This window comes from Nanorana parkeri, unplaced genomic scaffold (genome assembly GCF_000935625.1).
Source record: "Nanorana parkeri isolate BGI_ZX_2015 unplaced genomic scaffold, ASM93562v1 scaffold458, whole genome shotgun sequence".
NCBI classification, from domain to species: Eukaryota; Metazoa; Chordata; class Amphibia; order Anura; family Dicroglossidae; genus Nanorana; species Nanorana parkeri.
The window spans coordinates 1,168,307-1,181,765 of record NW_017306726.1 but is presented as its reverse complement, the minus strand read 5'-3'; the positions used below and the strand labels follow the sequence as shown (position 1 = coordinate 1,181,765).

The following is a 13,459-nucleotide window of genomic DNA, read 5'->3' as shown; positions in this document are numbered from 1 at the left end:
GAACAATCTAGGACAACATAGCTGAACTGTAAAGATTCCAATTCAGCTCACTCTCCAGTTCAACTATGTTGTCGTAAATTGTTCACTTCTCCGGCCTCCTCCAAACTCTTCACCCTTTTGTGAATAACCCTCTAAATTTCCAGTCGTTACTCCAGTAAAGGTGTCAGAGGCTAGACAAGGATATAGTATGGGAGATTTACAAAGATTTGCGCATGGAGGAAAATGCTGCAATCTGCACAGCGCGCCCCACTCCAGGGAAATACGGTTTGTGCTGCTGTAGTATGATAATTACGGTAAGGGCTTCTATCGCGAGATTTGCTGAGAGAAGCTCTAAGCGGGACCCTTCAGTTTAACAACGGAGAGGAGGTGAGTGAGAGAGCTGGTGTGTGTTATCATGTGTCCTGCTTCTACCACACACCGGGGACGGTGACAGGCCTTTGTGTGTAATACCCCGAGCATGTGACTGTGGCGCCGCAACTACAACTCCCAGCATGTCCTCCAGACACACACTCCATACATGTCCTTATTGTTCTGTACGTCTGTCCCTCTCCTCTGTACTGTCCTCTGTCTGTGTGAGCCTCTCCTCACACTGTCTCCTTCCTCTCTCAGCCCTATATATTTGTATCCCTCTTTCTTCTCTAGCCCTTGCCCTATTTCTGTTTTTTGTAGCCCTATTGCCTCTGTGTACCCCCTGATCCTCTATATATGTACCCCTATATAGGGGTGGGTAAACTCCTCGAACTACAACTCCCATGAGGCATGGCAAGATTCTCACAGCCACGACTCCCAGAGGCAAATGCATGATTGGATTTTGGTACCTCTTTGGCGGGCTCCTTGTGCCATGACTCTCCTTATAATGTCACAGGACTATACAGGCAGCATTAGGCAGGAGATCACTCCACCCAATAGGGCCTACATAAAGCAGCAGTACAGTGATTTAGTGGTCAGCACTTATACCTTGCAGCACTGGGGTTCTTGGTTGGAGTCCCCACCAGAGCACAATTTCCACTGAGTTGCACGTTCCCCCTGTGCTTGTGTGGGTTTCCTCCGGGTACTCTGGTTTCCTCCCACATTTCAAAGGCATGCTGGAAGGTAAATTGGCTTCTGTGTAAATTTCAGGAAAGTTCAGCAGCGATCGCCTCCATCTATCTCTGGGAGATGTTTCCTCTAAATAGATAAAACAATTTTCAGCTGGAGGAGAATAATGATTGCAGTTTACTAGCTGATACTTGACAGGACCGGGAAAACATGCCCTCAAATCTACTCTCATAGAAGCCTCTGAGATCTCAGATACCGGTTTAATATTTTCTGTAGTAATATGAATGTTGTTTTTCCTTTTTTTGTGCAGCGCAAGAAGCAGCCAAGATGGATGAAATGGAGGACAACACCACGGTTCTGTCCACTCTGCGATCATTCAATAAATTTATCTCTCAGCCATTTGAAAGCACCCCACCCAGTGCCAACACCTCCACCATGTCCGGGGGTTCCCTACAGATGCAGTTCAATCAGAGATTCATGGTAGGGGTCAAATGATTATAGTTGCGATGTATTAATAGTTCCGGGATTTTCTTCTCCCCAAGAAAATAAGTGATAAAAAAAAAAGAAATCATTGGGGCCCCGATGAGAACAATTCTTACATCGAGGCCCACAAGCAGCTGCCCACAAGCAGATATAACAAAACACTTTCTGTGGTATATTTAACAAGAGTGCAAATAAAAAAAGTTAATTCGAGTTTACATACACTTTAGCAAGCTCATAGATATTACATGACAGTTTACTGATCTGATTGTTAGAAGGGATGAGGCTGGGCTTGGTGCAAGACTGTTCCAATACTCTGGCACCTCTCCTACCGTCTCAATCTGTTGCAGGGAGACACATTCCCTGCACCGCAGTAATGCATCACAAAGGTTTGGGGAATGCCCCTGCTCCAACTCCTGCCATAGATTTGGTGGTGGTCCAGAGTTTTGAGCAGGCTTGAGTGAATCAGGTTCCCACCAGGCCCGGCCTCATCCTTAATTGTTAGTGGCTGGATGAGGGGACTGACTGTTATCTGTTCAGAATATCTCTGCTGCTGAATGGTTATAATTCACCTACAGGTTGGGATACCATTTGAATGCACATGCTCACCAACATGCTGGTATGCATATATATTTTTTTGTTGCTATTCTAAAAATGTGGTTTAGTTATGTGTAAGATTTAAAGGTGAAATCAAATATTCACTTATATATATTCACTTATATTTTATATCTGTAACCATAAAAAGACTAGATACATGTGCAGCAGATCGTTGGTGGATAACAATATAGGCCACATCCAGATATATATATATATATAGCATTGTAATGTTTCATGTGCTCTGGGCGCGGTGGTATTGACTGATGATCTGTAATGAGCGCACATACATTATGTTGAGATTTCCTAATCATGCTTCACTTTCTTTTATAGATTAGGACTTCTAATTAACCAGCACCAAACATATTGTTTTTCATCTGCTGTGTACCTAGCAGTGGCACGGTGCCTTTGAAAAGTCAATAATGTCTACATTGTTTTATTTTGCTCCTTTTAATATTGTAATGTTTCTTTATGTGTAACAAACTCGCTTTAAATCTTCTTTTTTTTTTTTATTCATCTCCCCAGTTAGAGGAACAGGCCGCCCAGATCTGCTCCAAGTCGCATCTTATCCAAATGGAGAGAGAAAAGCTTCAGATGGAAGTGGGCCATAAGCGGGCTCGCATTGAACTTGAGAAGGAAGCCAGCACAAATGCGAGGAATTATGAGGTGTGAAATTTTTTTACTTTTGTCACATATAGGGATGCACCGAAACCGGTTTTTAGGTATTGAGTAGCGATATTTATCTTTCGCGACTCGTCGATACCGGGGCCGTGTCCCCCGTTTATCAGGAAGTAGGGCGGCGGATCATGATCCGGCTCCCTGATTGCCTGGGCAGCCGGTGTTCTATCAAAAGAACACTGGCTTCATTTGCCGAAGCTGCCTGGCTTCCTGACCAATCACGAAGCCGAGAGGCGGGTCATTACTTGTTGCTAGGCAGCTTGGCTGGGATACCAGTACTTCTGCTAACATGAAGCCGGGCGGCATGTCATTACCCGACGCTTGGCTTCTTGACTGCCTGGGAAGCCTGCTCAATGCTGATTGGCCGGGAAGATGGCTTCCCGGCCAATCAGCATGGAGCCGACTTCTCGGCCAATGAGGAAGCTGGGAGGGGGGTCATTACCCTCTTTCCGCCTTCCTGATTGGCTAGGAAGGTGGCTACATGCTGATTGGGTGGGAAGCTAGCTCCGTGATCCCTTGCGGCACTGCCGGTCAGAGGAAATATCCCTCTGACCGAAAGTTCCGGTATCAGGGGTAAGTTCCGGGGTATTTAAGCCAGTAGGAGTACTCACCTTAATACTTGGTATCGGGGCATCCCTAGTCACATATGCAAACTTAACGCTGATGGTCACTGCTACAGTGAGGGGATGCAATCTTCAACAAAGTTTCCTCACATTGTGTTGCAATCTACTTTGGGCTACCCAACAGTTTTAAAGCAGAAAAAAATGGACCCAGCGCTGCAGAACAGATTTTTTATCGTGGGGAATCATGACGCATGCATGTTCGTGCATTGTAACGTGTGGGTTAAAATGTAAACAGTGTAAATAGGCCACTAATGGTTTTTGTTGTAGACAAGTTACAGTGATCATCTTGATGTAAACAATGCTCTCATTATATGGTAATGTTTTAAAAACACTCTTTTTATATGTAAAATTAGCAAGTATATCCTATGAGGGGGATTTATCAAAACTGGAGCAGAGAAAATCTGGAGCACCTGTGCATGTCAAGCAATCAGCTTCTATCTCTCATTTTCCAATGTTAATTGAACAAACTGAAGAGAGAAGCTGATTGATTGCTATTGGAAACTGCTCCAGATTCTGTCTGCTCCAGTTTTGATAAATTCCACCCTGCATGTCCACATGTAGCAGCCATATGTGCTCATTAAGTAAGCAGGTTCTGCTCTGTGGTGATATATGAACTGACGTTACAATAATCTTTAGGTTGGCTGACTCCTTGAAAGCTTTACACTCCGCTGTGTGTCTGATGTCTTCTCAATAGTTGTTAAAGGAGAATGATGGGGAGAGTGAAATACGCTCATCCCAATAGTTAGAGCCGACATGTGATACTGCAGCTGTCACACTTCGTCTCCTTAGATCAAGAACTGAGTGATCACATATTGCTGATCACTCAGTTCACGGTCTTCTCCCTGCCGAGAAGGATGACTGTCGGGCACGTCTCCCTGCAGGGAAATCCCCCCCCCCATCAGCGCTGACTGGAGGGACAGCAGGGGAGGGGGGTGGGCACTGCTGGCTCTAGAGAGGTAAGCCTAGTTGTCAATCAGGCAGTGGGGTGGTTCCCGATACTATTGTCCGGATCCTTCCTGGCTGCATTGCATCTCTACGCTCTTGGCATATAATGGGCAATAGCCCACTATATGCTAGGTTTTGGGTCACAGAAAGACATTAGTAAATGTCCTCCTGTGACCCTAAAGAGAACTTTGACCAAACCTTTTTATTGTAGGACCTTTAAAGTAGAAAGGTTAAATGAGTCAAATACAGAACTCCTTTTGATAGTTAAGGGGGCTTTCCTTTCACTTCCTGCAAGGATGTTGTGTTTCTTGCCTGCCTGTCCATTTCCTGTATGGGCTTCACAGGGGCAGGAAGTAAAGGAAACTCTCCCCAGTAGGATGCCGACAAATATAATAATCTGACAAAAATTGTAATTCTTGCCCAGTCTCTGAAATATAAAAAAATTGCTGCACTGCAATAGTGTGAGCCGGCCCTAAGTGATCAGTCATTGTGTGATCATTAGAAGGCAGGGTAGGTTATACTGTTTTTGCTTGGTACTTACTATTAATAAACCTCTACTAAACGTGTAGAATCTCTTCCCATAATTCTCTAATTTGTGACATGACCAGGGCTTGAAAAAGTTTAAGGCGTCTCACCAGTGAGTCAAAAATTTCACCAGTCAGCATGACCAGACTATAGCCTTGCACTGTATGTTAATATTTTTTAGGGACACACAGCTTTCTTTTGGTGGTATTTAATCACCACTCGGAGGTTGGTTATTTTTTTTACTATATAATGAAAAAAGTACAGTCAATTTCGAAAAAGAAAAAACTTTTCCCTACGTTATGTTAAACATTTATTCTTACCCATATTTTTGATAAAATATAAAAGGCGGGGTCACGTCGGGTAAATAGAGACCAATCATGTCAAGCCTTAAAATTGGATAAAACGACCACACCGAAAATTGGCCATAGGCGACGCTTTAAACACTTTTACTGCTCATCAGTTTAGTGATTAATGGCCCTAAAATTATTGCTCTCATTCCGAAGTTCGTGGTGATATGTAACATGTGCGGCACAAAAGGCGCAATCGTTTTCGCATGTAGGCACACCCGACGCATGATTGCTTGTGTATGTGGGGGGCGGGGGACTTAAAAAAAAAAAAACACAATTTTTTTTTTTTTTTACTTTAATTTTTTTTTCTTTTTTGTATTTTTGTTTTATTTTTACACTTAACTTTATTGCTATCACATAGGGGGCTAAAAAGTCCCCTATGTGATAGCCAAATCTCTAGGACCCCTAATGTCACCTAGGGACCCCCAGAGAAGCTGATGAAGCACAGATCTGCTTCACCAGCTTCTGAAGCTGGAGATTGACTGCAGAATGCAGAAGTGATGTAATATACATCACTTCCTGGATTCAGGGACTGGAGAGGAGATCAGAGGGAGATCGTGCACTGAACTCCCTTTGATCTCCTGTTAGAGAAGCCGTGCCGGTCCCAGGCACAGCGGATCTCAAGACCGGCAACGGCAGTGACAGCTGCTGCTAATACAAGTGCTCGGGCGTCTCTAGAGATGCCCGATCGCTTGACTGTAAAGTTCTTGGCTGGCCGTTTCATTACTACGGCCAGATGGGAAGCTACTTGTCGGGCTCCGGTGTCCTCTCGTCAGAGGAGAGGACGAGCAGATTTTTCAAGCCCCGGACATGACACTTTTGTGTAATTTATAGATTTCTAATATTATTTACGAAGGGTTCTGAGTTTGCTTATCTTGCTGTAAATATGGGTCTAGTTTTCAGGCATTACATTAGACATACTTCTACTTGCTTTGCCGGGATTGTTTTATAACATATTGAACCTTAACATTTTCCTGTTGCTGGGACGGGGAACAGCTTGGCTTTGGGGAGTCCTCAGAGTTCAGCCATAAGAGAAATAACTAGTCAAAATGTGGACAAATGTAGTGAAATTCATAATTTTTCAGCATTATAAAAAATGTTTCTGGTATTCTTTCAGAGGGAGGCAGACCGGAACCAAGATCTTCTCAACCGGATCAGAGCTCTGGAGGAAAAGGAGAAAGAGTTACAAAGCAAGCATCAGGAACTGAATGAAATGAACAAGTCCTGTAAGAAGACAATTGAATCACAAAGCAAGAAACTGCTAGAAAAGGAGCATACATTGGCAGAGGTTAATCAGGTAGAGTTAACTTCTATTGCAAAATTTAAAGTAGTATTAAGCCCAGCAAAGTGTTTCTTTATATTTTTACCCAAGCACTTAGTCATAATGTTTCCAAACGGCTTTAACTCTCTCAGCTCAGCTTCTCTGAACTTCCTGTCCAGTACAAGTCTCCAAAAGCTGTCCATCTACTAGCCTGGGGAAGGGGATGGGGGAGTAGCTTGACTTGCTGTGCTTGTGAAGACACACAGGAGGCAATTTATCAAAATTCGAGCAGACAAAATCTGGAACAGTTGCCCATGACAACCAATCAGCTTCTCTCTTTAGTTTGTTCAGTTAAGGTTTGAAAATGAAAGAGAGAAGCTGATTGGTTGCCATAGGCAACTGCGCCAGTTTTGATAAATTTGCCTCACACAGCTTTCTAGCACACACAAGGGTGGCCCCATAGGACTGTGCAAGGGAAAGGAGCCACCCTAAAACAGGATATCCGGATCAGTGCTCAGGGGACCAGCTAATTTTGCAGCAAGAAAAAACTTTAAAACATCAAGGAGCAGCTTCCATTGTAAGTGATTTGAAATGGGTCAAAAACCTTTTGACTTTAATATCACTTTATTGGATTTGTAGTGTCCACATGCAGGCTGATCATTGTGATATCATCTGTCTGGTTACATTTGCTAATTTACACTGAACACTTTTCTTAAAGAGAATGTTTTGTTGGTTTGTATATATTATGGCCTGGATTTAAAAAAAAAAATCACTTTTAGATCAATTTTCTTTCTTGGGTATATATGAAATCTTGCATATGAAATTGTAGCATTCCTTTTCTTTTTGTGTTCAGCCATCAGGTGATGCTTTCGTTGACAACGTTTTCCATCGTCGATTTTAATCGACTTAATCGAATAACTGTTGCAGCTCTACTTTAAGCTTCTTTTCACTGGTTTTCTAGGGTATCCATATTTTGATTTGCTGTAACTAGCCTGTTAGGAGATCCCAGTAGCTCAAGCTGAAATGTGTGTACATATGTGTATGAGTTAGGCCTCGCATCGCGACCGTCTCCGTATGTTGTGGGGCAGGAGGGGGCATGGCGGTCCATTGAACTAAATGGCACCGTAGCCACGCCCTCCGGCCGCAATACGAACACAAGGCACATTATGCCTGCGGTCCGGTCCGAACAAAATAGTGCTTGGAGTTACCAACTATTCTCATAATCGATTATTATCGATTAGTTGTTGCAGCCCTAGTGTGCCTATATACAAAAAAGACGATTGCGCTACACATGATGGGTATTGCCGTGTGTGCCAGATGTTGTGCTGTGATTACTCTTGTATGGATTATCAGAGGCCACCTTGCATGGTAAAATTACCATTTGTTCATGTTTTAATCAGGCTTCTCTTCTTACTTTTTATACCTCAGGATTTAAGTGAATTGAAGGGAAAGGTGTCTGAGCTCCAGCTTAATATCATGAACCAAGAAATGCAGATAAAGACTCAAGACTCAGAGAAACAGGAGCTAACGGAACAGCTGGATATGCTTCGCAAGTAAGTTTGTGTCATTTGCTGTCTTCCTACTGATGGGTTAAATTGTCAATCTCTATTGTTGGGAAGAAATTTGGGTTTTTGATTCTTTAGAGCCCATTCACACTGGATCTGTTGCGTTTACAGGTGCACCGAAATGAACATTTCGAAACCAAAATTAAAAAAAGTTAGGCCGAAACCTAAAATGTTTTTTATTTTAACTTTGAAAATTTTTTTAAAATATTTTATTTTTATTCATTATTTTTAACCAAACTTTGTAATTTTTTAAAAATATTTTTTCATTAAATTATTTTTATTTTTTACTTTACTTTTAGGGGCTTCGGGGAAATATTAGTGGTCTAAACAGACCCCTGATATTTCCCTTTTAAAATAGAAAAAGAGATTGAAGACAGAGTCCTCAATCTCCTTTTCTGCACCCCCCCTGTTATCAATTAACAGCAATCCTCTATACTGAGTGTTCCTGTTCATTCATAACATGAGAACAGAGCATGTTTACTATAACCACAATCATGAATGAACAGGAGATGATGTAGATCACTCCCATTCATTCATAATTGAGGATATAGCTAACATACCATGTCCTCAATTATTTACAAACACGCAACGATCGCTGATCACTGAGTGTTTGTACCGCTCAGCCTCCTGTGACAGCGCTGGCTGTCTCCGCCCACACCGCTCTCCTCTGATCTGTCACAGGAGGCTGAGCGGTACGGAGAGGAGAGACGCCAGCTGCTCACAGAGCTGTCCTGCAGCGCTCGTCCGCCTGTGACAGTTTCTCTCCTCCCCGCTGGGACACAGAGCAGCGCCCAGCGGGGAGGAGAGAAAGAATGGATGCACCGCTGTATCGGCCAGAAAATGGCACTTTCGGCATTATGCCACAAGTGCCATTTTCGGCCGATATATCGGTACATCCCTAGTTGCATTGCGATCTGTTTTCTAATGGATGGTAGCGCAAAGGCAACAAAAAAATGAATCAGTGCAAATGCAATAGTTTACACTGGTGCGTTTTGTTGCCCGGAAATAAAAGTAGAGCATGCTCTGCTTTTTTACATTGCAGCGCAATACAGCAAAAACGCGAGCTACCGCATCACAAGCCTTACAGTGAGCTATGTCCAGTCTGGACAATCGGAAAAAAACGCAACACATCAGATGGAAATCAGAAGGTTCAATCGCAGGTCGACAGACCCTCCGTGGACCTGCGAGTACCTTCTGATTTTGTTGTGAGTGGGGCCCTGAGGATACAATTGTATCTTTATGACATAAAATAGAAAGTGTTCTTGATGTCGAGACAAACCTTTTTGTTTTAGTTTTGTAGATTGGGAAAGGATTAAAACCTGTCACTTTTTACTGCTATCCGAGAGATTTTTCCTCATTTACAGTCTAGGTGACAATGGTTTCATCAGAAAGGAAGAGAAGGGTAATCTGCACCAGGGTTACAAACAGCAATATCAATCTTGGGTTCTAGCTTTTCCCTATTCAACTGGAACAAAAAAAAAAAGTGTATTTTTGTCTGCTTTGCCATTGGAGATGTCCCCAGATAGCAAAGCCGGACAGGGGTTCTAACCCTTCCCCCTACCCTGCGGAACAAAAAGGTTTTGACTGGAGAGAAATTTTAAGGCCACATTTAGAAAGGCGGCTGTATATTTAGGAGATTAATCTGCGGTTTTACCTCTCTCCAGCCGCCCCAGCTGTGAATTAGGAAAAATGCAATGTTTTTTTTTTCTTTTTCTTTTCAGAAAGTTGCAAGACTGTAACCAGATAAATCATACATTACAAGACACGGAAGCAGAACTTGTGGACGCTCAGTTAAAGATTAAGGTGGGTATACTGGATCTTGCAAGTAGGAACTACTGCCTTCCTCTATTATGAGTTATGTGAGCCCTACTTATGCCCTTATCAGGGGATGAAGACTGAGGGTTGTATATTTCTGTATAAAGTCCAGTAAGTTGGAGGCAGTGTTGGGAAGAGTTGTCACTTCAGCTGTTGATCATGCATGGTCCTTGCTTTGCTTTTTTGGGTACTAATAATGCAAAAAGTGAGTATTTCTACAGAAGATGGACTGAAAAATATACAATGCTTACTTGACTTCAGGCAGCGTTCCAGTCAGCCCCTGGGAGAAGCCTTGAAAGTCAAACATGCAACTGACAGATGTTTGGGGTAAATTACAGGAGGCGGACCATAGGAAGGACATGCTCAACATCTAATGTTGTGTCTTGATTTTATAAGCAGTGGTTGGGGCAGATCTTTGACCAGGCTGTATTTCCTTCTGCTGAGTACTCTGATGGAAAGCCACCCACCTAGCTCTACTGTCTGGCCGAACAAAATTACAAATCTTTTGAAAGGTGAAACCGTTCATATACGTGTATTTAGGCTTTAGCCTGGAACTAATCACTTGAAGCTTTACATTAACACTGGGACATGAAGATTTTAACGTTGATGTGTAATGTGTTATGCCTACAGGCAGGAGGTAGCAAAAACTGATCTTGCATTTGCTGTCTATTATTTTGCACCAGTTAACTAGTTGCACTAATCTGGTCATAAAGGTTGGAGGGAAAGGGCTTAAAGTAGAATTAAACTCTCCTTTGTTTTTGCATATATCTCCTGCTAGCAAGCAGGAGATGTATGCAAAAACATTTTTAAAAAGTTACCAAAAAGGTAAAAACCTACCTGTGTCTCTGCCACTCGAGCAGCCGTGTAGGATGCTGATGGGGCGGGTGCATGCACAGTAGACCTCTTCGGTGGGGAGAAGAGGAGACACACAGTGGAGCTGAATGCACGCAGCTGAAAGCATGCACGTCGGACAGACACCGTGAGATAGCAATCTGTGCTGGATCAGAGACCGACACCAGCGCTGGAGAGATTGCTGAACACAAGTGGAAGGAAGAAGATGATCGGATCAAGTGGCATAATTTAAGGTAATCCCTAAAGCAGCATGGGGGGAAAATATTTGTGACTTTAATGTCACTTTAATGTAAAAGGTTGGGGCTCACTGGAAGCAACTTCATCACAACAATAGCAGCTGAATGCAGTAGCATCAAGTACTAATATAAAGAAGTCTAACTAGTTCAGTTATATAAATTAAAACTGACCTTGGTGTTTGTCTATTAACAAGCTTCTTTTTTCTACAGACTCTTGAGCAGCAGTTGTTTTCTCAGGAGCAGGAATCCACAATAGTCAAGAGTATGAAATCTGACCTGGACAAACTTCCTAAGCTTGAGAGAGAACTGCAGCAGCTGAGAGAAGAGAATGCTTACCACAGGTTTGTCTATCCAAGGGCAGTTACTACTTGACATCATGTATACTGTATTAGCCCCTGAGCCTGGTCAGTGCAGTGATTGCAACAGTATTTTATCAATGGCCAGGCAACCTGCTTATAGCTGTTCCTACTGTGAACAAATAGGGTGCTTCATTGCATCTTTGTTTTAAGTAGATTAGTACGTAAATATTAGGTAGCAATGCATGAGATTTCATGATCTATGCAAAACAATTACATTTAATAGATGCTTTTGTATAGCAAATTTGGCTTTATGAAGTAAAATTCTATCAGCCTTTTATTATAAGTCTTTTATTACTGGGTGGAATCCTGGAGTTATATGAATACAACAAGGAGCCATAGGCTTCTTCTGCCATCAATCAAACTGTTGGGCAGAGAGGAGGGGCGTGGCCTGCCGCAGGGCTGTGTGTCTATGGACAGCTCCTGCGGGCATGGCCGGGAATGCACACGCAGCCGCCTAACTGATGGAGGCACCTATGCAGGGGACAGGAGGGAGAGCGCGCGGGGACCCACTAGAAAATAAGGAACAAAAAACTTTTAAAGAAGAACAGCATTTTTACACAAAGGTGGGCCTCCTGGTTGTATCCATTAAAAAAAAGCATCTTTTGAAAGTAGTATTAAACTAGTAGCTAGCAAGCAGTAGATTTATGCAAAAACATAAAAACAATACAAAAAACATAAAAACAATACAAAAAAAGTTACCAAACGGGTAGCTTCTTGAGTGGCTGTGCAGGAGGATGAGTGCAGGCACATGCACAGTAGAGATCACTGGTGGGGAGAAGAAGACACAATGAGAGTCAATGCACGCAGCGGTGCACGTCGGACAGACACCGTGGGACACGAGGATCGGCGCTTGTTCAGAGACCGGCACCAGCGCTGGAAAGAAGATGACGATCAGATCAAGAGGCATCATTTAAGGTAAGTCCTTAAAGCAGCATTACACGCTGCCCGGCTTCCTGATTGGCCAGGAAGCTGGCCCCATGCTCCCTCCTCACTTGTGAGTAGGAAGCATGGAGCCGGCTTCCCGGCCAATCAGGAATGACTTGCTGCCCGGCTTCCTGATTGGTCGGGACGCTGGCTAATCAGGACGCTGCGCCCGGCTTTCTGATTGGCCGATAAGCCGGCTTTATACTCCCTCGTCACCTCATGAGCATGGAGCCGGCTTCCCAGCCAATCAGGAAGCCCGGCGCCACATCATTACACGCCACCTGGCTTCCCGATTTGGCCAAAAAGCTGGCTTCCGGTATCAGTATTCGGTATCGGCGAGTACCGAAAACAAAAATATCGGTACTGGTACTCTATACTGAAATACCGGTATCAGTGCATCCATGCTTTCTCATCGTCTAGTGACGAGAAGCATGGGGACGGCTTCCCTGGTAATCAGGAAGCCAGGCTTCCTTAATGGGACTTCCGGTATCAGTATTCGGTATCGGCGAGTACCGAAAACAAAAATATCGGTACTGGTACTCTATACTGAAATACCGGTATCAGTGCATCCCTAGTTTTAATCCTTCACTCTGTTCAAAACTAGAAAGATAATGTTGCCTGGACATACATTTTACATTGTAACGGCAAGGAAACAGTGCAGTTTTCAGCTGATCCTACATAGAGGAAATACATATGCATTCTTGGCGCTTGTTTTGATTAGATTATATTTCCTAAAATAACATTTTTGTGTTTCGATTGGTTTGATGTCTTGGAACGCTGAGTAATAGGCAGCACAAAGCTGTTTACTTCTAATTTGTTGTTATTACTGGGGCAAATCAGGTAATACATTTAGTAAACAGAGCCAGGAATGATTACTGCCATGACTTGATTATGTACATCAGTGTAATAGTGGATTTTCTGCAATCAGGGAAATGAAGGAGAATAATGCGCTACTAAAAGAAGAGGCGGAAGGGCTGCACAAAAAGCTAGAACGATATGAGAGGATGAAAGAAGAAATGGTGGCCATAGAGATTGAGAAGGAAGTAAGTATTCTTGCCTTTTACAAATGTTTGATTTTGGAAACATTTAAAGGTGCACTCCAACTAAACATATATTTGGGCAGCGATATTTAGGTCACTATACATTTAAAAAAAAAATTAGACCTAGGCTATGGTACCTTTCACATGGACCGCCCGATCACGTCCGCCTGTCTGCTT

The 13,459-nt window shown here is 43.1% G+C and overlaps 1 protein-coding gene and 1 long non-coding RNA gene across 2 annotated transcripts in view; one reads left to right on the top strand and one right to left on the bottom strand.

Moving 5' to 3' along the window:
• The first annotated feature begins 310 nt into the window (after positions 1-310).
• MAD1L1 (MAD1 mitotic arrest deficient like 1) overlaps positions 311-13,459 on the top strand; it is a 685,198-nt gene continuing 672,049 nt past the window's right edge. The window contains exons 1-8 of the mRNA XM_018560488.1: positions 311-366; positions 1,349-1,518; positions 2,638-2,778; positions 6,348-6,527; positions 7,920-8,044; positions 9,778-9,859; positions 11,170-11,300; positions 13,171-13,285. Coding sequence (XP_018415990.1) covers positions 1,366-1,518; positions 2,638-2,778; positions 6,348-6,527; positions 7,920-8,044; positions 9,778-9,859; positions 11,170-11,300; positions 13,171-13,285 — 927 coding nt within the window. The 5' untranslated portion in view covers positions 311-366; positions 1,349-1,365. The remainder of the gene's footprint in view (positions 367-1,348; positions 1,519-2,637; positions 2,779-6,347; positions 6,528-7,919; positions 8,045-9,777; positions 9,860-11,169; positions 11,301-13,170; positions 13,286-13,459) is intronic.
• Positions 11,168-13,459, bottom strand: part of LOC108790266 — an 18,731-nt gene continuing 16,439 nt past the window's right edge. Inside the window, exon 3 of the long non-coding RNA XR_001941442.1 lies at positions 11,168-11,235. This is a non-coding gene — a long non-coding RNA (uncharacterized LOC108790266). The remainder of the gene's footprint in view (positions 11,236-13,459) is intronic.